This window comes from Taudactylus pleione, unplaced genomic scaffold (assembly GCF_031769625.1).
Source record: "Taudactylus pleione unplaced genomic scaffold, aTauple2 ptg000481l, whole genome shotgun sequence".
NCBI lineage: Eukaryota > Metazoa > Chordata > Amphibia > Anura > Myobatrachidae > Taudactylus > Taudactylus pleione.
The window spans coordinates 1,741,823-1,766,985 of NW_028284883.1; the positions used below are offsets into that span (position 1 = coordinate 1,741,823).

The window sequence follows — 25,163 nt, forward strand, 5'->3', positions numbered from 1 at the left end:
GCATAATTAATACAGCAGCGTCATTGACCACGTCACTGGGTTATTTTATAGCCAGAACTGCTCGCAAGATTGTGGTAGCAAAAACCAACCACAAGAATAGCGAGCAGTTCATACGCTGGTCGATGTTCTCGATTAATCTAATAAATAGCGGACATGACGTAGGATGCGAGCGGCCAGGGGGCATATTTTTTCAAATAACGACAGCAAGTTTTGTTCGCTCGTTCAGACATAGAGGCGTGAACAGACCGCAAAGAGCGAACGGTTCATTTGAATAGCCACCCATATTTTCTGGACCAACGACCGCAAATAGCGTCCGGCTCTGAATCAGGCCCTTGGTTTCATAAAAAGGCCACAGCTGCTGCTTGATTACCCTTTGTATATAGATTGAGACTTACTCGCAGACAGACGTACAAGTGTCACATATCAAATTTATCAGTGAAGTTTCATTAAGTTGTTTTGTTGTATCCAATTGTTTAATTTGTACAACCAAGATGCAAATTAATGTTAAAAAGGTGCTCAGTGTAAGCTCAGTTGCAAAGGACCTGGCTTGCTGAATAGAGCTGTTTGGCATGACTGCAGCAAAGGTGTACGATGACACATCTGTATTGTGCAAATATGAAGTGCCTAATAAGATAGAAAGAGGTTGATGTATCAATCAGTGAAAAAAGTGGAGAAGTGTACAAGTGGAGATATTGCCCATAGCAACCAATCAGCTTTGAGGTAACATTTATTTACTACAGTCTATAAAATTATAGGTAGAAGCTGATTGGTCGCTATTGGCAAATTTTCCACTGGTCTACTGTACTTCTCTACTCTTTTCACTGCTTGATACATCAATCCAAAAGACTTTTACATATGTACTATATTCTTCACTCTTCAGTCACTAAGTTAATCTGATTGAGGGGTCTATTCATCATTAAATAACCATTCGGAGGCATTTATCATACCTATTTAACAAAAGTAACACTTCTGAAAAGCTGCTCTTTTTGCAGAGTTAGCTTTTTGGAAATTGTGATCCTTTTCCCTTACATCAAAGCTGTCTCCCTCCCAGCCCACAGCCTCTGCCCCATGTCACCCCTCTGCCTGTATCCTCTCCTCTGTTTTCTCCTCTCCTGCTGCCTTTCCCTGGTGTGACCTCTCACTGTGCTTCCCTTCCCGCAGCCTGTTTCTAGTGACCCCACTCCCTGCTCTATCCTGCCAGCACCGGAGCCTGTCTCTGGTGTCAGGGGAGATCTGCCAGCAGTGTTATAGGTAGATAAGAGAGCAGTGGCTTGGCTGTGGGTGCTGTGGAGGGGAGGAGGGAGCTGTAGCTCCAAGCTCATAGTCTGCCTCTATCCTCTGCCTGTATTCTCTCCTCTGTTTTCTTTTCTCCCGCTGACTGGTGTTACCTTTCCCTGTGTTCTCCTACCCACAGCTAGTCGCCAGTGGCCCCTCTCCCTGCACTCTCCTACCCACAGCCAGTCCCCCACTGGCCTCTCTACCTGCTCTTTCCTACCCGCAGCCAGTCCCCAGTGGCCCCTCTCCCGGCACTCTCCTACCCACAGCCAGTTGCCAGTGGCCCCTCTCCCTGCACTCTCCTACCCACAGCCAGTCCCCCACTGGCCTCTCTACCTGCTCTTTCCTACCCGCAGCCAGTCCCCAGTGTTCCCTCTCCCTGTGCTCCTCTGCCAGCACCATTTCTGTCTCTGGTGTAAATGGAGAGCTGCCAGTAGTATTGCAGAAGGAGGCAGGGAGTAGTTACAAGCCACCAGAGGTAGGAAGATAGACTGCAGGTGCTGTGGAGAGGAGAAGGGAGGGAGCTGTAGCTCCCAGCCTGCAGTCTGTCTCTATCCTCCCCTCTCTCTGCGCTTTGCTACCCGCAGCCAGTCCCTGTAGCTCTTCTCCCTGTACTCCCCTAACCACAGCCTGCTCCTTGTGTCCCCTCTCCCTGTGCTCCACTAGCAGAGCCGGACCTGTCTCTGGTGTCAAGGGAGATCTGCCAGCAGTGTTGTAGATCAGATGCTGTGGTGGGGGGAGGGAGCTGTAGTGGTGGCCGCCAGAGACAGTGGGGAATGAGCAGTTAGGGATCTGAAATGATCCCTCTCTGCACTTGTGAAAGCTTTCAGGAGGCTTGTACGCCATCTCTGGGTGGTGTAGAGTTACACACAATCAAGTTCCGAAAAAAATGCTCAGGACATTATAAATGGCATAATTTACATCTCCATATTAAAGTACAGTATGAAGACTGTGGAAATTATAGGGGGAGAATTGTAACCAGGAGATATCAAAGATATCTACTGCGTTACATGTCTGACCCATTCATCAGTCAATTAATTTATACAAAAGTATAAGAAAATATTAATTTGCACCTGCTTTTGTAGAAATTAGGTGATGACGAATAGACAAAAAAGGGTAAATTTTAACATTTTTAATCAATTTTAATCATTTTCAAAAATGATTTAAATCAATCTAAATTGATGTTGTGTTTTGGGTCTAAAGTACACATTTACTAACAGATGCTTTTTCATATTGATTTTTTAGTGTTAATAGATATGAGATTTAGCACCTAATACACAACATCATTTTAGATTGATTTCGATTGTTTTCAGGTCGATTAAAGTAACTCGACCTTTAGTAAATTTACCCCTGAGGGTATTTTCACCAGTATAAAATAGGTTATGCATATATAAATTGGCACATGTGTCCTCACCTTTGGAATTATAAAATCTCTGAACTGCAGATCTTGAGTCACTTTGTGTGGAAGACCCATAGGGATAAGGTCAATGAATCTTTGAATCTCATGGATAACAGCATCCATGTATGGCATTTGAGAGCGATCATCAATACATGGGGCCCGGTTTCTGCCAATGACTTGGTCAATTTCTTGATGGATGTGTTCTAAAGTAATGACGAGTAATGGATATGCTTAGCATTGACAATTTTAAAAACATACAGAAGGAGACATTTTTCTAAAGAGCTGTTTTAATAAACTGCACATTTTTAGTTGATTATTCTGTAAATTACCATCTTCCTCCTCCTCCTTCGCCTGTATTTTTTGGGGTTCTTAGGGATTTCAGCCCTTGGCTGAGCAGTCTAGGGATGTTTTACATATTTCCTCTAATGGCATGTAGGACCCCATCTGCTATAGTGTCACCAGCCACTTGCTGTTTGAGCCTAGTGCTAGAGAGTGAAAAATAGAGGGGGACCCATGCAATTTGTCCACCTTATTGTTCAATAGCAGTCAAGGCTAAATAACAAATGGCTGGTTATGGAAAAGGGGGTTTATTTTATACCTTATGATCTTATGGTCCCAGGCTAGCTTGCAAACCATGGTGGGATTGTGGTGGGTTTGCAGTGGGATTGTGATGGGATAGAGGTTTAGAAACCACCAGGGATTAATAGCAGATTCTATTTAAATAGTCACAATGACCTCTAGTAAATACTGTATTTTCAAGTACCACTTGTTGCCACTTTATGTTCCAAACCATACCCAATCCCTTCTCTGAATCTCACTATGGTTTCAAATTGCATCTCAGTAGTAGAAAAACTGCTCCCTCCAAATATCATGAGCTAAAAACACTGGCACAAACTAGTATAGTGGTGTTGGTGGTGCTATTATAAAGAGGGTGATTTAATTGAATTCATGCATTTAGTTCATGGACTTTTTTATCAAGTTAAAATATAATTTGCGGGGGGTTGGGGGTTGTCATTTACAGTGGCATAAAGAAAAAGAAAAAACACCATAAATGGCAATGATTCCACCCTAATTATACAATCCTATGTTTAAATGCTTATAATTTGTAAATATAATGTAATTATACTCACCAAAACACATAAAATAGCTACAATACAATGCAAATTGCCTAGTCTACTGAATATACTAGTCTATGCCTAGTCTACTGTAGACTATGTAGACAGTAGACAGTAGAATATGCCTAGTCTACTGAGTCTTCTAGACTTAGGTCTATGTCACTTTTCCACAAACCCATACTTTGATGTGACCATGGCTAATACTATCAATGTTATGTATTATTAGTATTTCCAGCACAGTACAAACCTACAACATCTGGATGTTTGAGGAGAATCATCAGTCCATAACGTAAAGTTGTGCTAACAGTTTCTGTACCAGCAGCAAATATATCGAATGCTGTACCAACAATCGCCTTCACATTAAATTCACTATGAGGTAAATGTTTTTCCTGTGAAGATGGTAAACAGAACTATCCTTAAAAATATGTAAATACATGTTGTTACCTTTCTAATAGTTCTAAATTTTACATGACACTCACCACACCAATTATTTGGGTGTGACTACTATAAGTCAATACAATTTATTTTTTACTTCAATTTTATTTTTTGGGTCCCAATTTTACCACTAGATACTACTTTTCACTTTAGAATCACATAAATAATGTGTCAGCAGGAAATGTCTGTAAATGTTATACATCATAGTTAGCAAAGATATTTAAGGACTGGCAACCTTGGAAGTTACCTTCTCTATTTGAATGAAGAAACAGTCAATTAAGTCTCGTGGAAAACTGGGATCAAATGTCTCCTTGTGCTCCTTCACCCTTTCCTCAATAATCTCATGAATGTCATCAACAGCATTGAAGAGTTTCTGGTGAGGTCCCGGCATCTTTTCAAAGACATTGGGAAAGAGATTGTACATCTGAAGAGACAATTGTGTAGTAATGTCATGCCATGAGTAAAATGGGTATTTGTCTCTTTTTAAAATAACATGGACTAATTGTGAGGTCGCAAATCCTTACCTGTCCCCAAACAGAGCTAAAATATTTAAAGAGAATATTCATGAGATGTAGAAGATGGAGAAAAGTTTTGTCTTCGTACTCAAACCGTTCTCCGAATACCACAGAACATATAACATTTGCAACAGCTTTGCTTAAATAGAATGTTGGGTCCACAGGCTGGCCTGTCATTAGAGGAGATGCAATAATGATTATCATGTAAGTAAACAATAAAATAATTATAGAATTTGTTAAAAGTCATGAAGAAATCTTGGAATCTTCATGTAACACATCCTAAATGCTACTAAATATTTAATAGTTGTTTTAAATGATTACATTAAACACAAACATATTAACCAACATTATGAGCAACAAATATTTTCTAACTGAAACTCTCAAGTATCTAACATCGGGTACACACTGGGACAGAGGGCCTGATTCAGACCCGGTCACAAGCGCTGTGCACTCGCAACCGGGTCGATGGTGGGCCAGTGCGCTGCACATGCGTGAGCCCCGGAGCGAGTGCAAAAAGCGCTCGCTCCAGGACTCACTACAAAAGGGGCGTCTGCCGATGTTGATTGACAGCTTGACCCCTTTTGTAGGCGTGGCCTGGGGGTGGCTTCACAAACGGAGGTGTTCCCAAGCGAACGCCTGCCGTTTGTGGGCAGCCTCACTGACATCACCAGTGATGTCAGTGAGAGAGCTTCCAACTCTGTTAGAGCCGAAAGCTCTCTGGGGCTTGCGGCCACGAGACCCTACCACAAGGGTCTCGATGCAAGCCCGATGGTCTTGACCATCGTGACAATCAGCATGGCCGCTCGCATAAACTGTGGGTGGTAACCAACAGCTATGCGAGCGGCCAAGAGGCCGCAACTTAAAAACCAAGCGCCTGCCCTGATTCAGAGCGAGCGCTCACTTTTTGCGAGCGCCTCTGAATCAGGCCCAAAGTCATTTCGATTTGGACAAATCAGAACATCATATCATGCAGTGTGCACGATATGCGTAATCCCATGGTTGCATGTGACGTTGTCAGGTTTGATGTGCTGCACATCAATCCTGACGATATTGAATGTAGTCCTATTCATGTCAATGAAGGACGGAACGAGTGATCATTCCGTCCTTCAATAGTTACTGCAGTGTGTACTGGCAAGCATGTGAATATATATTCAAGATGAGCGGATTTGGTTTTCAAAAACTAGATAAAATGTCATCATTCTGACATCAGATATCGCATGTTTTGGATTAGATAAAAGTCCCTGTCTTGTGATCGTGGGTGCCATTTCACACAGGACACCGAAGAACAAGAGGGGATGAAACTTTCATCACGAATGATAAAGAAATACATGAGGCACTTTAAGGTAAGTTTTATTTTACTCATTGTTTGCAAACTTTACTTTGGTATGTGCAGCAAACATATTTTCTACAGTTGAGGCAGGTATCCAGGTGTCTTTGGTTACATTTTGGTTACAGAATTCTATTTGGCAGAGTCTGCATTTTGCTGGTCTTCCTGAGAGAGGATCATAAGCTGGCCCTTGCATCCCAGGAGCGTGCGGCCAAGAAGAACGGTAAGGTTCTGCTAATTCCGCAATGACAGCATGGATGAATTTATGCCTTGATAGCTTAGAGTTTATCACTAGCTTGTAGATTGCATGGGTATTAGTTATAGCTAAATCTAAGACTTTATAAAAAACAGTGCCTTGAAGAAGCATGTACACTGTACTTTTGTGTCATCTGGTCTTGAAGAAGCATGTACACTGTACTTTTGTGTCATCTGGTCTTGAAGAAGCATGTACACTGTACTTTTGTGTCATCTGGTCTTGAATAAGCATGTATACTGTACTTTTGTGTCATCTGGTCTACAACATCTGCACCACATTTTGGGTTGTTGCAAAAATGCACAATTTGAGGAGACTTTCTCCTTTGCTTCATCAATGAGGACTCCCATATAAAGAGTGCTGAAGATGAACACATTCTTGATGACCTTGCCCTGATGAGACATCTGTGTGGTACCATCTGTTTTATAGGGCACAGTGATGTGAAGAGTATCTCAAGCATTTTTTACAGAGGGGGTTCCCTTATCTATATAGGGCTCTAGTAAGTGCAGAACAACATGTCATCAAGCCTTCTGTCAGTTGGTCTAGTTTAGTCTTTGCCGAGATACGGAAAGCCATTTAAATGAATCTGTTATTGGTAACAATTGTGGTAGCCAGCTCCTGCTTTGCAACGGTATGCAGGTGAAGCAGGAGTGGCTTTTAGACCATGGTAAGTGCCCCCTTAGTGGTTGTAAACAACCACAGCATGCCAAACTTAGCAAGTTGTAAATTGCACACAGCTGCTTTGTTGCGGCTCAGCCCTACCAGTGTGAATTATGCACATTCAAGGAAAAATGCTTAGTGCAACAAAGTGGAAATTGCACTTGTCAGCTCCACGGATTCCAATTTTTCGAAAGCCAGCTAGTGAGTTATTCTCCTCCAGACAAAATATATGGAACTGGAAACCAAAAATGTACAGCAGGTGCAAGCAAGTCACTTCTTGTGGTAATGTATAAATGCAGAGTAATTGCATATGAAAGGTCTCTTTTACCAAAAATATATGCTTTATCAGGAGCAGACACTGTATTAGGTTACAAAAAAAAATGACAAACAAAATCATCAAATTGTTTCATTGTTATTGCAAGAAAAACATAGGAGCTCATTCAGAGCCACTCGATAGATGCGATTGCTCGCATCCAGCGTATGGAAATTCGGCAAAGTGACGCCATGGCAGGCGCTTGCTCGGAAAGGCATTAGCACGCCCACTTTGGATTTGCGAGCGACCGCTCTGTGTATGCAGACACCCATAAGTGTATGTTGAGACGCCCACTGGCACTCGTCATCTCCAGGTAGTGTTTTAAAACATTGGTACATTGAGGACCATCAGAAGCTAATGCAGCGCTTGTGGTTGCCTTACCCTGCCGCAAGCACTGCGAGGACATCAGTGTAAAAAACAGACATGTGACATGTACTATGATGCTGCCTGTTAATTATGCACGCCTTTGAAACGGCGTTGGAACAGTCAGGCACGCCTGCTTTCGCACCTCCACTCCCCCGTTATTAGTGTCCTGCCCCTGTTACCACCCACAAACGGCCTCTCCTGTCACTCATTTCACTGGGCTGTCTTTGCTTGGCGAGCAAACGGTTTGCGATTACACAGAGTAGTTCGCGCCCGCGCAAAATTAAGCGTGTGCATGCGTGTTCGTATACCATCGGGCCACTTGCGAGCGCACGGCGCTTGTGAGCAGCTCTGAATCAGGTCCATAGAGCGCCATATGACCACTCCTGGCAAAGACAGGTAAAAAAAGCTGAAATTTGATTTTTCAAAAAAAAATAATTATAAAACTTTTTTATACAATTGCACAAATTATTAAAAGCCATCAAGTTTCGTAGCCGTAAGTACCTAAACAACAGAGCAGCGACGTGTCAAAATTTGAAAAGGGTCAATTGATCACCTTTGGTAAACCTAGTGTTAAGGGCTGTGGGCTACTGTGTGTCAGTGAAGGTCTGTGGGCTGCAGTATTGTGACTGTGAGCCTGAATAGCATGGACTGCAAATGCAACAGCGTACGCAGATCGGCCATGGTGCATACAGTGCGCATGCTTAGGTTAGCATTGTGATCACAGTTCGATCATGCATGCAGATAGAAAGCCATAACAGAGTAAGTGATGGAACGTCAGCATTTGGGGGTGGTGATGGGGGAGTGGTTGCAGAAATACTGGCGTGCCTATCTGTCTGAATGGCGTTGCATGGACAGAGCCATAACTAGACTTTTTGGTGCCCTGTGCCAGAAAGAACATTGGCGCCCCTCCCCCATTTTTAAAATAGAGACATAAGACACACACCCAAAAAAGGGCCATGGCCTCATGGGAAAGGGCCAGGGAAGATATAGGAGAGGCCAGGAGATGCTGATGACCAGGGGCATTTCTACAGAGGAGGGGGCCCGTGTGCAGTCTCTGACACTGGCCCCCTCCTCCCCCTCCGGCGGCCAGCAGCGCACTAAGCTGTGCACGGCCAGTGCCGCACTTATAGACTCTGAGCACTAGAGAGTGCCTGGAGTTTATAGCGCATGAGCAAGTCACTGGGAAAATGGCCACCGCAGCCACTTTCTAACTGTTTTTACAGCGCCGGCCCCCTGCGCCGACGTGGGACTCCAGAGAGGTAAGTATACCATGGGTGTAGGGTGTGCAGTGCGGGGCCCATGTGCCCTGCACACCCTGCACCCATTACCGATATGCCCCTGCTGGCATTAAAAGAAGTTACAAGCGAGAATGACAGCACACAGAAAATTGACAGGCCCAAACAGCACGCCCTGCCCTGCGGTGCCATGTGCCATGCCACAGGTTTCATTACCCTAGTTACGGCACTGTGCATGGACATGCATAAATTAGCCACTGCAACGGCATACGCAGCTTGAGTACTCACTGCATGCGACAGGACTTGCAATTTCCATGCAAGGGCATTCAAACAGGTCAGACCTGCTGTAATTCTGCATGACGGACTGATGTTACTCGATGTTACCAATATACTGTATACGCATGACTGCGGGGTCTTACGGATGTGAGAAAGTGGTAGTGGGCAGCGGGACTGCATGCACAATCGCAGCAGCGATCGCAATAGCGATCCATGCTGAATTAGGCCTTTTATCAGTGTTAGGCAAACCATCATTATAAAAATAAAATAAAATGTGTGTTCAGGACAGCTTCAATATAGCTATCCGTTAATCCACTACTAAAAGCGCTGTGAATCACAGTGTTTAAAAAAATAAAAGTGTATGTTTTTAAGGTACTGTCTTTAAAAAATAATGTTTAGTAGGTGCCACCATTACCAATAGCGCTGTAAATTGCAGTGTTTAAATAAATAAGTGTGTGCTGTTTAGGCACTGTACTTAAAAAAAATAATGTTCAATAAGTGTCACTGTTATACTATAGCACTGTGAATCGCTGTGTGAAGTTGTCATTTGTTAAAAAGCAATAACACTTTTTTCTAAAATATTTGTGTGTTCACGGCCAGGCAGTGGCACTGTGATAAACAATAATAGATGCATTCTCACCATTACTAGAAGCAATGTGAGTCAATATGGACCATGATCAGTCAATAGAATAGCAAGAGCAGAAACTACTAGTACTGCAGCTGCTGCTAGTAATGATGATACTAGTACTGCAACATCTACTAAAGTAGGTGCTCAAGGGCATAGAGGGTTTAAAACAGGGTACCTGAAATCAAAGCAATATTTCACAATGTTTAGGAAAAATACATCACCTCTAATAATAAAAGCAAATTTTCTTGTAATTTATTACAATATACTTTATTTTATACCATGTAGAGATTGATAAATATTATCTGTTTCCAGAAAATTTGCTGTAATCCTTGCTTACATGATACCACATTTCATTTTTTGCCGTTTTTTTATTGTTGCTATTTCATTCATTTAAAAAACGATTTTTTAATTTCAAACAACTCCAATTCCTGGTAAGAGTTTGCTTTGGCATGAAAATAAATAAAGCACAGGGGCAGACATTTAACGTGGCTGGAGTTGACCTAAGTGGAGACTGTTTTTGCCCATGGGCAACTTTACGTGGCCCTTTTGCGTGTCACTAAAAAAAGTTAAAAAAATTTGTGTTGACATCAGGAGGAAGGCAGTTCGGTTAAAAAAAGACTTTTGCTGTAAATTGAAAATTGCTCCCATGCAAAGCTGGGAGGAAGGTTGCTACTAAATTATATATATATATATATATATATATATATAGTGTTAAGAGGGGTTGTCTCTCAACTGAATTACCCACGTTCTGGTGGAATCAGATCCCTCCACGGGGGTCTGGAGTGAAACGTCCTTTCTGCATTAGCAGTAGAGGTGTGGAATTCCAGGTTTTCACATTTACAGCTACCCAGCTTAAATACTCACTGGAGCACAGGAAGGGTTTAAAACGCCCACATACCTGATGCTCCTGGCTCCTGATGCTGGATAAGCTAGCCAGGTGATAGGCGGGGGGTGGAGGTTAGCATTAGGGTGCTAGGACCTGGAGGGTCCACAGATATTGTGACTGCTGACTGTTAAGCATAGGGAGTACTGGAACATTTACTTTTGTGTTATTTGCTTATTTTCTGTTATGTGCCTGTGTGTGTGCAGGCCTATGCTCACGTGCACTAAGGTGCATTGTCTGCTACCATTAAAAGACACTGCTTCACCATGTACCTGCCTGTCTGGACTCCTCATTTCAATACCCCATATTACATGTATGGGGAGCTGCACTGCTTTGTCGCAGTGCAGACGCCAGCCGCTTCTAGCATGGCAAAGGAGTTGACATGGCAGAACTTTCGGTATACATGTGTATGGTTGATGAACCAGAAAGAAATGCAGTTATATTAAAAACACTATAACGCTATGCATTGTGCAAAAGCTGTTTGTGTGTACTGAGAAAAAAAGTTACTTTGATTTGTTTTTACTAAGGTGCATGAAATGTAACAAATGCTGATTAGTTTCTTTACCAGCTAGTTTGCTGTCTAATTAAGTTCACCTGTTGACTGAACAAGAGCAAGACACACATATTACTGAGGTCTAATTAAGTACTGCAGTGCTGAAAGAGAAAAGGACAGTTTTTTCCCTGTGTTCTATTTAACCCCTGCATTGTTGGAGAAAAAAATAAAAGCATTGTTTTTCTTACCTGTGTTAAATGTGAATTACAATTGCTTTGCTGAAAGAGATATATGTATTTGTGTAAACTGGCTTGTCATTGCTCTTATATAGAAGCACCTACACTTGTACATACCCCTCCCACTGTAAAAATGGAGGTAGTTTTTCACACTATAGTAAATTTGATGGCATCTCACCAAAAGACAGAGGAACAAATGTTACAGTTAGTGACCCAGTCAATAGGTAGAACAGGTGCTTGGCATCTGAAGAAAATGTCTGTCTAAGATGATCCAGAGGTGTAGTTGCTGATATTTGAGTGGGTGGCACAGCATTTAAAATACCAGCAGATACTTGGGCTGATAGACTTGCCCCCTATCTCACTGGTGAGGCTCAGAAAGCATATGCAAAATTTTTTCTTTGCTGATGCAGAGAAATATGACCTAGTCAAAAGTGCCATTCTGGCCAGGTTAGTCTCACTCCTTCTGGGAAAGTGCAGCGCTTCCACGAATGGGCCCTACTACAAGGAGTCCATATTAAGAAGCAGATTGCAGAACTCACCAGACTGGGGCGGGGTTGGCTCCAGCAAGTAGACAGCACTGCCACTCAGTTTGTAGAGACAGTGGTTGTTGACCAGTTTATTAGAACCCTAGGGCGGAATATGCAGCACTGGGTCATACATGCTGATCCTCAGAATTTAGAAGAATTAAGTACAGTATTGGAGCAGTATGAGTCCACAGGAAATATGACAAGATTCACAGAAAAGAAACCAGGGAATGAGCGACTCATTAAGATGAAACCCCATTTACCTGTGACCCCAACATTCTCAAGGAAACACAGCTGAAGATGCCAGGGTCATTTGCTATGAGTGCAAAGGACCAGTTCATATAAGATGACACTGTCCCAGAAAAAAAGAGACTATGGAGTGTGGGGTCACTAGTATGGGCACTATGTACCCCACTTTTTATATGATGGTTCTCCTGGATTCCAGACCCCCATTAATGTGGGAAACTGTGCTGCTAAATGGCCAAGAACTTCCAGTTATCATAGACTCAGGGAGTGAGCCAACTCTGATCTCAGAGGCTGTCCTTCCCAGGCCAGTCGAAAAGGTGACAGGATTAGTCGAATTACTCTGCGTTCCTGGGTCCACAAAAAAATTCTCCCGGGTATGAGTGAGCCTCACCATAATGGGGTGCGCTTATGAGGTGGTCGCCGCAGTTGGTTCTAAGCTCCCCTATCCTATCATATTGGGACATAATTTCCCAGGATTTGTTGAGCTCTTAAAGGAACCAGAGAGACAACACCAATGTAAAGTCTCCAAGACCCTACCTCCGAAAAGGGAGAAGAGTGGAAAAGCATGGCAAGTCCTCTTTGGAGAGGGAATTGTCTGAGGAAAGTAATCAGCAACACTTTTCCTGATTGTGGTCAGACAAAAATATTTGCAGAGATGTTATACCCAATTTAGATATTGCCATGGATGTGCTGGAGGCTGCCACCCCTCAAGTTTCTAGGGGCCGCTCTAGTTTGCCTGGTCCTGCAGAAGTTCCACTGGCAGACACCTTATCAACAAAACAGTGAAAAGAAGCAGAAGCCTTAGTTCGCAATAATCAAGAAGACAAGCTGTCTGGCCAGCAAAAAGTTCAGTCCCTGCACTTCTCACTAAACCACTCAGATGTTGCACTGGCTCTTTGAGAGATACATTGTCTGCAGGGTTTACAGAAAAGAGCAGAACCCGTTGTCCGCAAGAAAAGGATGGTTACTCCTCTGCCAAAACTAACCATTTTCAGGGGTTATGAAGAAGACATGCCTAGAAAGGTGGTTCGGAAGGCTGAAGGGTCTTGGCCATCACCAATGAATAAGGTAGCTTCACCAAGCTTGGAAAAGTGAAAGGGGGTATGTGTGGTGAGAGGGGTTGTCTGTAACCTGAATTACCCACATTCTGGTGGAATCAGCTCCCTCTAAGGGAGGCTGGAGTGAAACCTGTTTGTTCTGCATTAGCAGTGAAGGTGTGGAATTCCAGGTTTTCACATTTACACAGACCCAGCTGGAATAATCACTGGAGCACAGGAAGGATTTAAAACTCCAACACACCTGATGCTCCTGGTTCCTGATGTTTGCTAAGCTATCCAAGTGATAGGCTGGGGGTGGTGGTTAGCATTAGGGTGCCAGGACCAGGAGGGTCCACAGATATTGTGACTGCTGACTGTTAAGCACCGGGAGTGCTGGAACATTTACTTTTATTATTATTATTATCATTACATTTTATTTATAGGGATGCCACAAGTGGTCCACAGTGCCATACATACAGTAAAGGATACACAGAACATTACATTACAATACAGTAACCAAAATATAAACAGAACCCAAGCAACAATTAGCAACACAATTCTCCATACACAGTACAGCTCTGAAGGTGAAGGCTGTCATTGAAGTGCTAGAGAAGAAGGCTGTGAGACAATGGGGAGGATGACCCTGCTCCTAGGACCTTACAATCTTTTATGTTGTTTGCTTATGTGCAGGCCAATGCTCATGTGCAGTGTTTGCTATCATTAAAAGACACTGCTTCACTGTGTACATGCCTGTCTGGACTCCTCATTTCAATACCCCGTGTTATAATATATATATAAAATATAAGGGAGAGGAGGGTAAATTGGATGACACTGGCTTCCCTAAACTGTAGGAACTACATACCCCAGCATGCTGACTAAAGGTAACGGAGGTGAAGATGGAGCCCACCCCCTAGTTTTCCGAAGCACAGGGGAAAGAAGGGAAAGGTAGAGGGAAGAGATCTGAAGGATATTGCAGTATGACAGGAAAGTAGAGCAAAGTGACTGAGCTCCAGCAGACAGAGGTTACTGGCATATTTGTTGGTGTTCTGATTGTGATTGTGTAAGGAAATCAGTGATCTGCAGTGGCTAGGTGTCCTGATGTTGTCCCATTCCAGTGTCAGTAGGAATTAAAGTGGAAAAAGGAAGCCTGTTGTTCATACTAACTATCCTGGACACAGCCTGAAATTCTAGCTGAAGAGGAGCTTGGAAGTCCAAGAAAGCCATCAGCATCCAGAGTATCATCTTTTGCAAGCCCCCCATGACAGCAAGATTGGCATTTACCATGGGACTGCATGACTAAACCTGCAAACCAGTCATTATAGGGCACATGTTTTGTTATTTGTGACTGTCTGCTCACTATAAACATTAACTGTATTCATGAGTGATCAATAATCTTGCAAAGTTGCATGCAATCAGCTTTGCAATTCCATCCATTAAAGTCATGTCTGAAAATTGTCCTGATAATTGCAATTTCTTATCTCTGCTATTTTCAGCCGTAGGAAATAAAATTTCACCCAAATGTATGTATAAACAGCTAAAGGGACAAGGGTTCTGAAAGGAGCCAGTGACTGTGAAGTGTTCAGAGTAAAGTGACTGCATCTGCGGTCTCTTTACTTCACTATCAGGACTCCTGTGGATGTGTGTTCCAACAATCATGCATGTACGGTGGCAATGCCAGGGGAGAGAACCCTTTCCCGGAAATTTTCTCTAACTAGTAGCCCATAGGCAACTACAGGATAACACCATCTGTGAAGCATTGCAGATCTTGGTAAATCTCAAAGCTTTGCAGCCCTCATAGAAATTTATGGAGGGACCTCAGCTGATATTGATAATCTTTACTGTGGTCCCTCCATGGTTTATTTGGTTATTTCGGGGGGACACTGAACATTTGCAGGTATCTTTCCAAAACATTTGTTTTTGGGGAATAACTTCCAATATTTGTATAATAAATGGTTAGAACAGGTCACATATTTTCTGCCAGTAGCATTTGCGGAGGAATCTGAAAAGGGGACATGCTATATGCTTCTCTTGTTATCTATGTTAGAAAGAAATAACTCATGCCTGAGATCAAGCATGTTTGCCAAAATGTAATGATCTATTTCGAAGATGCTGCAAACCCTTGACTACTGGTGGAGCAAATAAATAACTTGATCTACAAGGTTAACATACTTAGCAGACTCAGTTACTTTGTCTTTTATAATTTCCTCTTTCAGCTTTTTTAGCTGCTTAGTTTGATTATGGTATGACTTGACTAAGACTGGCAGTGTCTGAACTCACTTATTTTGTTACAATTTCAAATGGTTCAGTACCTTCTTTAAAACCAAAATGATTCTCTAGTGTGCTGCTATATAGAATTATCCCTATCTCATGATGTGTAATCCTGTTGCTGTTCCTCCTGTTACTCCTGTCTGAAGACGCAGCAATGGATCACAATCCCATCTGAGTAAATCTAAGCTTACTCAGAATGGGCGACGGAACACCTCTGTCGGAGTCAGGAAATGAGCATCAGAAGCTGCAGGCCCTTGCCTCGGCACTCCCACAAAATACAAGTGACACACCTCCATTTTGGGGAGCGGCCTCCATCACCACCCACTCCCCACCCTCAATTGCCACAGTCTTTCAATAAGGCTGTTGCAACCAGGGTACTGAGCCCAGGGTCTCAGAGGCATCACAGCACTGAAGCCCAATGCTGAATCAGGCCTCAGGTGTACAGACAATGAGATAGGGAAAGAATACCTTGAAATTCAGAGCAGACACTGACCCCAATATCATTCAAATACAATTTTTTTTCTTACAATTTTTTTTGGAGGGGTGATGGGGTGAGTTACTGTGTAGATTCAAATGCACAGAGTAAGTGTTTTCCTCTTGGTCTCTGATACTGCTCATCACAGAACAATACCAAACTGTTCACTTTGAAGTTTACAGCTTAAAAGATTTTTCTTTATTAATTTGGGTGAGGGGGACAGCTGTTCTCAGTCACCTACTGCAGTACACATTGTTTACCTTCACCATCTGTAACCTATATACAACTTGCTTTTAAAGCACATTATTAAAATTACTAACAAATTCTCCTCAGGATTTCAAGTGCAAAATGACTGCTACTCCAGGGCACATTGATTACTTTCAGTCTCTACAACACTTTAATTTAAACTGGATACTCACTTGCCCAATCCTCTGAGGATCCAACTCCCAACCAGACTGTTGACACAATCCTGCTGAAGACCTAGGTCATAGATACAACACACAATTCCTGCATACAAGCTATGCATACACACCTGCATCTGCTAAAGCAATCTGCTGAAATTGTATCACTATACACACTCTTACAAATTTTGGCAGATGGGCTGTCACTCACAGGAATGAATTGGGAGGGGAATTTGAGAAACCAATCTCAGGAGCATATACACTTCTGAATGGTCTGGTGATGGCGATTTGATCTCCTGTTTTTGACAAGACCAGATGACGTGGATTGGATAAAACCAGAGGTTATGTGTCCATACATATTTCCCAATGTCTGGCCAACTGGTACTGTAGGTTGGACGTTGGATTGGATGAGAATTGGACAAGTGTGTATTGGAATCACAAAAAATGTGGGCTCTGAGAATTTTAGGAAAATCTATATTTGCGTCTCTTTCAGATCAGGATTAGGCAGGAGAAACTGATCCTTGACACCAATAACTTTGATCAACGAATATTCTGTTCTGATGGATTCATCTACATGTGAACTGATCATCTGTACCAAAATTATTGACAGCTGTGAGGTATTCATTAGAAAATTGACTGTTTATGACTGTAAATGAATGCTGGTTATATAGATACTAATGTAAGAACAAAACAACACGAAGTTTCCAGATTTTTACCTGTTTTTGACCATTTTCAATTGAAATAAAAAAAAACAAAACCTGGGTGTTATTTTTAGTTTTACTGTTTTCAATGGAAACCACACAGTGACATTACCAGGGTGTGCGCTCCGTACCGGATGACACTATTCAAAGGGGTGACACCAAAATAGCAGAGCCGCTCTGCTATTTTGGTGTCTCCCCCTCAGATGGTGTCATCCAACAGTGCTGCAGCACTGATGTACAAATCGTCCACACCATGCTGGGAAAGGATGAGGACTTCCCAGAAGCTCCCAAAGCATTGGGCATGCTCTCCAGCATGATGAAGATGGAGGAGTAACATGCATTTGCCTCAAAATGGCTCATCAGGGGACATGGCCTCATAGACACGAGGCCATGCCCCCTTTTGCGCACGCCCAAACCTGAAAATGGTTTCTCTAAAGCTAAAACCAGAAGATGGTTTTGGAACCAAAACCAAAAGAAGGGGATCTGTACACATCTCTACAATTAACTTACCCACATTTAAAGACAAACACACTGGTATAAAGTCCCTGTCAGTACATGATTTTTTTAAGAATTGTGCATATGATATTTCTTTTATGAGGTATGAATGCTTGTGCATGTTTCCCTAAAAATGTCCCTAAAAGTACATCCACTTCCCCACCCGTTATCTCAAACCTTTCTCTGCAAAAGAAAATTTTAAATTTTGCACTTCTCCACCTAAACTAGGCATATTTGGTTCTACTAACCCATACTTTTCAAAAAAGTAGGGAATCAAGCGGAAAATCAAGATCCACTTACACACATCAAGGCACATGAGAGTTGCTTGCTTTTTTATATAGTGCACAGTGTAATGGACTAATGCACTTTGTAAATGACCCCCAATGTATATAGTGTGTGCTGTAATTCGGTGTAGTGGCATTAAGTTGGGAAGTATCTAAGAATGTTTTTGTCCATAACTGTATGTTATCTGTGTCTAAGGTTTTATTTTTATCAATACTGTATGATTTATTACCCAGTACTCACCATTGCTTTTCCTGAATTCTTCAGTAAGGAACTGGGCCTCTTCCTGGATTCTTTCTTCAATGCTTCTTTTACCCATCCCAAAATTTCTTAAGGTCATGAGAGAGAAACGTCGCAACTGTTTCCAGTGCTCACCATTACTAGCGGCCACCCCTGAAAATAATGTAATATAACATGGACGGTGAATCATAATTATGTGCAAGTCCATCTGACTGGCGAAATTAACCTGAAAGTAGTGGTCAGTCTAAGACAGTACCATCATAGAATGTAATTATAGAGTTTGACTAAAGAGTAGAATTTATCTATAGAGATCAAATACAAAGTATTTGGCGTCTATAGATACAACTGTTGCTATTCATTAAGGCTATTGAGAATAGACAAAATGGAAATGTGTCTTCAGGTATATGTGATCATTAGGAAAAAAAAACAATAGCATAAAATTATAAAAATACTAGATGGGATACCTGGCTTTGTCCAGGTTGAAGACGGGACCCTGAAATATACATGCAGCCTTCGTTTTTGTAAATTTTCCTCACATATAATAACCTGGATATAAATGCAAATTAGGAATAAGTGACAGTGCACACAGGTATATTCTCATACCATTTGGAATAAAGTATATCAGGAGCAGACTGACTTACAGAATAGAAATCATGCCTCCTGCATCAATTACTGATCTGAGTTGCATAAAAGGATGCAGCATTGGATCATCTGCGATCCTATTGGCCGGATGAATGATCATGGGGTAACACAAGTGGCTGTCATAGAGGAGCAAAAGAGGCCAGGAAATCTCATTCAGCTGACGGAGATCCTGGCCTCTCCACTCCCCCTAATGGCAGTGACATCGGAAACGAAGGCTGTTGCCAACCCCTCCCCACCCAGAGATGGCAGCAGACTGTCAATCATTGACAGTCAGCTGCTGGACTGCATGCGGTATATCAGACCCATGCTGCACAAGCACGGTACGGGTCAGGCACATGCACAGATTCATGATAATCAGGAATCTGTGAGATCCCTGTCACTGCATCCGCAGCTTAATCTCTCCCTGAAATCACTCTACAGACCAACATTGAAGACTATGTCTAGCTGGACTGCCATCAGGGAGGAATGCCAGGACGATACTTGCCGACTTTAAGTTTGTCCTCCCTGGGAGAAGCCCAGGGAAGAGAAGCAGGTGGGCAGTGATGGAGACGGGCCAGATGGCTTGCAATGCTAAGCCCCACCCCTTGCAGTAAATTACCATGAGTACCACACATTTAACTAGGGGGCTGGGCCTAATTATGCAATTCCCACAGAATTGCATTACTAATCTCCGCCCCCTATTGGCTCGACCGCCGATCCCCAGAAAAATTCTCCCCACTCTGCCAACTTCACTAAAAAGTGGGCAGAATGCGAGAGAGGTGGCTAATTTTCCGGGGGTGCGGGTTGTTACTTGAAAAATTGGGGGCCTCCCGCAGTCCCTTGGAAAGTAGGGAAGCATGGCTGGGACTGAAGTCCTGGTCTTCTACAGAAGAGGGCCCACCCGCAGTGGCACTGTGTGGATGTGATCATTCTCCCCTGCTGTTTGTAATCGCTATATGCTAAACTTTGCCAGAATAAAGGATTGATCATGCTGTCGTCAACAGTCTAAATGTATTGAGTACTGAGATGCTCATGAGCCTGCCAGAGTATGATACTGTGCTAATACCACCGGGATGGCTGCTGTAAGATGAGACAGTAAGTGAAATGCTAATAATTCACACTGTTTAATGTCAAAGTTTATCATGCAAACACAGAGGGTTGTCTAACTCCGTATTTCATGTATGCGGCTGTTGGAAAAGTGATATAACACAGCACTTTGAAGAGATGAGCAAGTGTGACAGTGTCTGTATGAAGCCAGCCCCAGAACCTGTGTATTTTCAGAGTGTCCTGGTTTTATGGGATTGTATGACAGTGTGTGGCCCTGACAAAGTTCAAACCTAGGCAAAAACCTAATCCTGGTCAATCTACACCCCCATGCCAAATTTGGTGTAGCTAGGTACAAAACTCTGGCCTTGCATAAAAGACAAACAAACACACACACACTTGCTTGCATATTATATATATTTATATATAGTTCCTCAGAATGGCTGTATGGCCATAGAAGCTGAGAAGCCAGAGCCATATTCATTGTATGTGGGGTTGCAGTCTTAGGGTGTGACACCCCCAAAATGGTTGTGATTTGCCTGGTTTTTTTTTGCTGCCACTCCATGTTACCTCCCACAAATGCTCCCTGACAGTCATCACACTGCAAGTAAATAGTCACTGCAAGCAACTGCGGTAATGGTCCTTGACGCATGCAAGGTTTAATGACAATAGCTCAGCTCTGTAAACATCCGCATTGTGTACAACTCTGATTCAGGTCCACAATCCACACATATTATAAAGAAACCCATGCACACATGGGGAAATACATGGGCAGATGCGTTAAGCTTTGGAGAGTGATGAAGTGGAGAGTGAACAAGTACCAACCAATCAGCTCCTGTCATTTTTCAAATACAGCCTGCAAGCTGACAGGAGCTGATTGGTTGGTACTTTATCACTATCCACTTTATGACTCTCCAAGGCTTAGTGCATCTGCCCCGTAAATTGCACACTGATCGTGCTTTGGTCAGAAATGGAACTCATGACTTCAATGCTATGCCAACCGTGCTGCCCAAGTTTCTAGTAAACAAGAGCCACTGTAAATATTAAATCATATTATAATTTGTAAAGTTACTTGTGACCACCAAAAAATTGTCAAGGCCAATGTTTGTAGGCTAGGCCAACAGATGAACAGTCCTGGTTCTATTTGTTTCCTTACCTTGCCCTCCAGCAGTTATCCTGTTCAGCAGTGGCATGTGCCCTCTGGCACCAAACTCCTCCCCATGGTCAATGAGAGCCTCCTTCACTGCGTCACAGCTGCAGAGCACCACAACTGGTTCCATACCCATGTAGATGGTATATACTGGACCATACTTTTCACTGAGCTACATGGGAGAAAACCACTACGGTCACTGCCATTAGGTCAATCTCATTGTACATGACACATTTTAAACACAGATTTGTTTAACTTAAACATGATAAAAGTCTAGATTAATTTACAGTTAGAATATTGAATCTCATTAATTTGATAGTTGGAGCTGTTCAGCTCCAAATGAGTCAAGACATTCAAATGAATAGATGGAATATGATGGAATAAGCATAACATGTTGCATTTGAGAGAGGTCAGACAATTTGGGAATGGATCCACTGTATTGCTGGAGATTAGCTGCTGTAAACTATGGTATCACTGTAATATAGTAAGCGAAACCAGTTAGCCAGACACTAGGTATCCACAAGCTAAATTACTGTGCAATGGTGAATTGTTTACAGTATATTCTATATTGTCATGCATGTAACTTGATGTTGATGTTATTAATTGCATAGGATTAATTCTGCCTACAGTATATAAATTCTGAGGACAATTCTTGTTGTCCCATCAGACAGGATGGCAGTTTGAAGAACTAGGGCCCAAACAGTACATAATGCAAAGAAAAAAAGAGGTGCAAGATGGAATTGTCCTTGGGCCCTCCCCCCACCCTTATGTTGTATAAACAGGACATGCACACTTTAACAAACCAATCATTTCAGCACCAGGGTCTGCCACACAACTGTGGCTGAGATGATTGGTTCGTTTGGGACAACCACAAAACAAGCTGGCAATTAATCTGTCCCTGCACAAACTGGCTCTATGGAGGTAAGATGTCAACCTCATCCACCGATTCCTCAACCTCTTCAGTGTTGTGTACATCCTCATCCTCACAGAGTATTAATTCGTCCCCGCTGGAATCCACCAGCACAGGTCCCTCTGTACGTTCTGGAGGCTGGTCTCCCTGGAAGAGTTGATAATTCATTTTATGAACATCATCTTCTCCACATTTTGTGGAAGCAACCTCCTACGCCTTTCGCTGACAAGGTTCCCGGCTGCACTAAACACTCTTTCGGAGTACACACTGGAGGGGGGGCAACTCAGGTAAAATAGAGCCAGTTTGTACAGGGGCCTCCAAATTGCCTCTTTTTCCTGCCAGTACAGGTATGGACTGTCTGACATCCCTACTTGGATGCTGTCACCAATGTAATACTCCACCATTCTGTCAGTGGTGACAGTATCATATGCAGTGACAGTAGACATGTCAGAAATTGTTGGCACGTCCTTCAGTCTGGACCAGATGTCCAAACCGACCCTTGACTTATGACACAGGCGCACGCTTGGCGCTGCTGCTGTGTTGATGCACGTGCGGCTACTGCGCATACATTTCACACACAAACACAGAAAAAAAAGAATTGTTAACTTTTTGTGGAGCGCACTTTGGAGGTTACACCACCCTTTAACAGACTTATGGGACACAGACGTATGCTTGGCGCTGCTCCTTTGTTGATGCACGTACAGTGCACACAATTCACAAACACAGAAGAAAATGTTTTATTTTTTGTGGAGCGCACTTTGGGGGTTACACCACCCTTTAACAGACCGATGCACGCTTGGTGCTGCTGCTTTGAAGATGCAGGTGCGACTACTGCGCATACATTTCACATACAAACACAGAAAAAAAGAAGATTATTTTATTTTTTGGAGTGCATTTTGGAGGTTACACCACCCTTTAACAGACAGATGCATGCTTGGCGCTGCTGCTTTGAGGATGCAGGTGCAGCTACTGCGCATACATTTCACACACAAACACAGAAAAAAAGCCCACACAATTCACAAAGACAGAAGAAAAGAAAATTATTTTATTTTGTTTGGAGTGCATTTTGGGGGTTACACCACCCTTTTACAGATGAGCCAGCCGGCCCTTTACTTATGACACAGGTGCACACTTGGCACTACATTGTTGATGCACATGCGGCTACTGCGCACGCAATTAACAAACAGAAAATATTTTTTTATTTTGTTTGGAGTGCACTCTGGGGGTTACAGCACCCTTTAACGGTCAAGCCAGCCAGCCCTTTACTTATGACACAGGCTCACGCTTGGCGCTACTTTGTTGATGCACGTGCGGCTACTGCGCACACAATTCACAAACACAGAAAAAAAAATATTTTTTTTTTGGAGTGCACTTTGGGGGAGCACCCCTGATGCACAGATCACCCCCTGGACAACACTACAGCACCCCTCTAGGACTACAGCCTTTATGGGACACTGCACAACACAGTCCAGCCAGCCCCTATGACAGCAACACAACACAGCCCAGCCAGCCCCTATGGACAACAGCAGCACAACACAGCCCAGTCAGCCCCTATGGACTGAGTGGTCACAGCCCCTATGGACAACAGCAGCACAACACAGCCCAGCCAGCCCTAGCTCCCACCCTCCCTCTTCACTGTTCACAGCCGGAGTGAGAAATGGCGCCGACGCGGGGACCTTTTATAGAATCCAAAACCCGCGAGATCCGGAAGGCGGGATGATGACGTTTTGCCTCGATTTCATATCCGGGTCAGGTGGGAAAGGTCGAGCCTGACTCGGATTGGGGAGGTTTGGATTTCAGAAATCCGAACCCGCTCATCCCTAATTATATATATATATATATATATATATATATATTTATATTTATGCAGTACTGTACATTCTGCTGTGATAAATTCTTAAGAAAAAAGTAAATGACCCCTCATGCAATGCTGTAGCTTGTTGAATTTTCAATATGTACCCCTATTTAGCTTACCCATATTACTTCATAACATTGTATGCACATCACTCAAGACGAATAAACTAGAAAAAATAAAAAGACGACTATTTTCTACGGCAGATTTGCTTTATAAACCCATGTGGATTTGTGCCAAAGAAAGAACCAAAAAGTTTGTCTTGAAATAAAAATATATATTTGCTTTTAGTTAAAAAAACAAATACTTTTTGTGCATACTGTATTTTTCTTATAATTCAAAGTATTCTGATACATACAGGATGTAATTTGTGTGGATGCTGTATAAACATAATACTAATAATGATTATGTAATGTGACTTGCCCAAAAAGTGCCTAATGGTCTTTACCTTGGGGTAAGAAAAGATGCAGTGGTTCAAAATGTTAAATTCATATAATTTTTAGTAACCCAACCTATTAATGACAGCATCAAAGCAATGGATTAACCTACCTTACGGAGTGACTTAAATACCTCTTTGCCATTGAGGTCCAGAATGTTGCCCAGGACGGGCAGTGGGGTAGGCCCCGGTGGAAGCCTGCTATTATTCTTCCTTTTCCTATCTCGCATTATATTGATCAGCAGAAAGACCACAAAGGATATAATTAATACAGTGGTTGTTACAAATATCTCCATCCTGGCTCTGTTGTCTGCAAATGTAAAACAAATTCAAGGCTTGACAGTCTTTTTTATAGGACTGAGTTTGGCACACTTCAATCACGGTTACGCAACAGCCAGTTAGCTTGTTCCCTGCCTCACAGGTTAATGAACTTCTTTGTCAGCTGAGAGCTTCACTGCATTCACTTTAGAATTACAATGACTGAGATAATTGGCATTATCTTGACTCACTGATTCATAATCCCATAGGTAAAAAGGATTACAGATATCTTATGTAAAATGTTTACATCTACAAATAATAAACATATTTATTGAACCACTTTATTATTTATTTTACCACTTCATGACAGAATGGTTTTCTCTTTTACATTTTGCTGATGTGCCATTTTTACAATGCATCGTTTTCTTACTTCTCAAACAGTCACTATCAATCCTTCAGTAAGCAGGATTCATAGTTTTATGTATTTTTTCCTCTTGTTTTACTATAGATTTCAGAATATTCTTACATTTGGTTTTCTTAAGTAAATTTACTAAGAATCGTGTTTGGATGAGATTAAACTCGAACAAACACGCATCAGTTTTCCCAGACCAAACTTGCAAATTTACCAAGAAGTGAGTTTTGCAAAATTGTGTTTTTGGATGGTAAATACAAACATGATTTGTCATGCAAGTTTTTGGCAAAAAAACATGAGAGAATGGATGGGTTTATAAAACACACACAAGATTGCATGCATCATCCTAGAAACATTTTCTGATTGAAGTAGTCATGTCATACTGTATACACACTTCCCAAG

The 25,163-nt window shown here is 42.4% G+C and overlaps 1 protein-coding gene across 2 annotated transcripts in view; it reads right to left on the minus strand.

Annotated features, from left to right (window-relative positions):
• LOC148502837 (cytochrome P450 2C11-like) overlaps positions 1-24,387 on the minus strand; it is a 46,851-nt gene extending 22,464 nt beyond the window's left edge. The window contains exons 1-7 of one of the 2 annotated variants that reach the window (XM_088449317.1): positions 24,205-24,387; positions 20,900-21,065; positions 18,082-18,231; positions 4,749-4,909; positions 4,472-4,648; positions 4,037-4,178; positions 2,690-2,877 (exon numbers count right to left, since the gene is read on the minus strand). In XM_088449317.1, the coding sequence (XP_088305443.1) occupies positions 2,690-2,877; positions 4,037-4,178; positions 4,472-4,648; positions 4,749-4,909; positions 18,082-18,231; positions 20,900-21,065; positions 24,205-24,387 (1,167 nt within the window). The remainder of the gene's footprint in view (positions 1-2,689; positions 2,878-4,036; positions 4,179-4,471; positions 4,649-4,748; positions 4,910-18,081; positions 18,232-20,899; positions 21,066-24,204) is intronic. The other variant, XM_088449318.1, reaches the window with a different exon arrangement.
• Between the last annotated feature and the right edge of the window lie 776 nt (positions 24,388-25,163).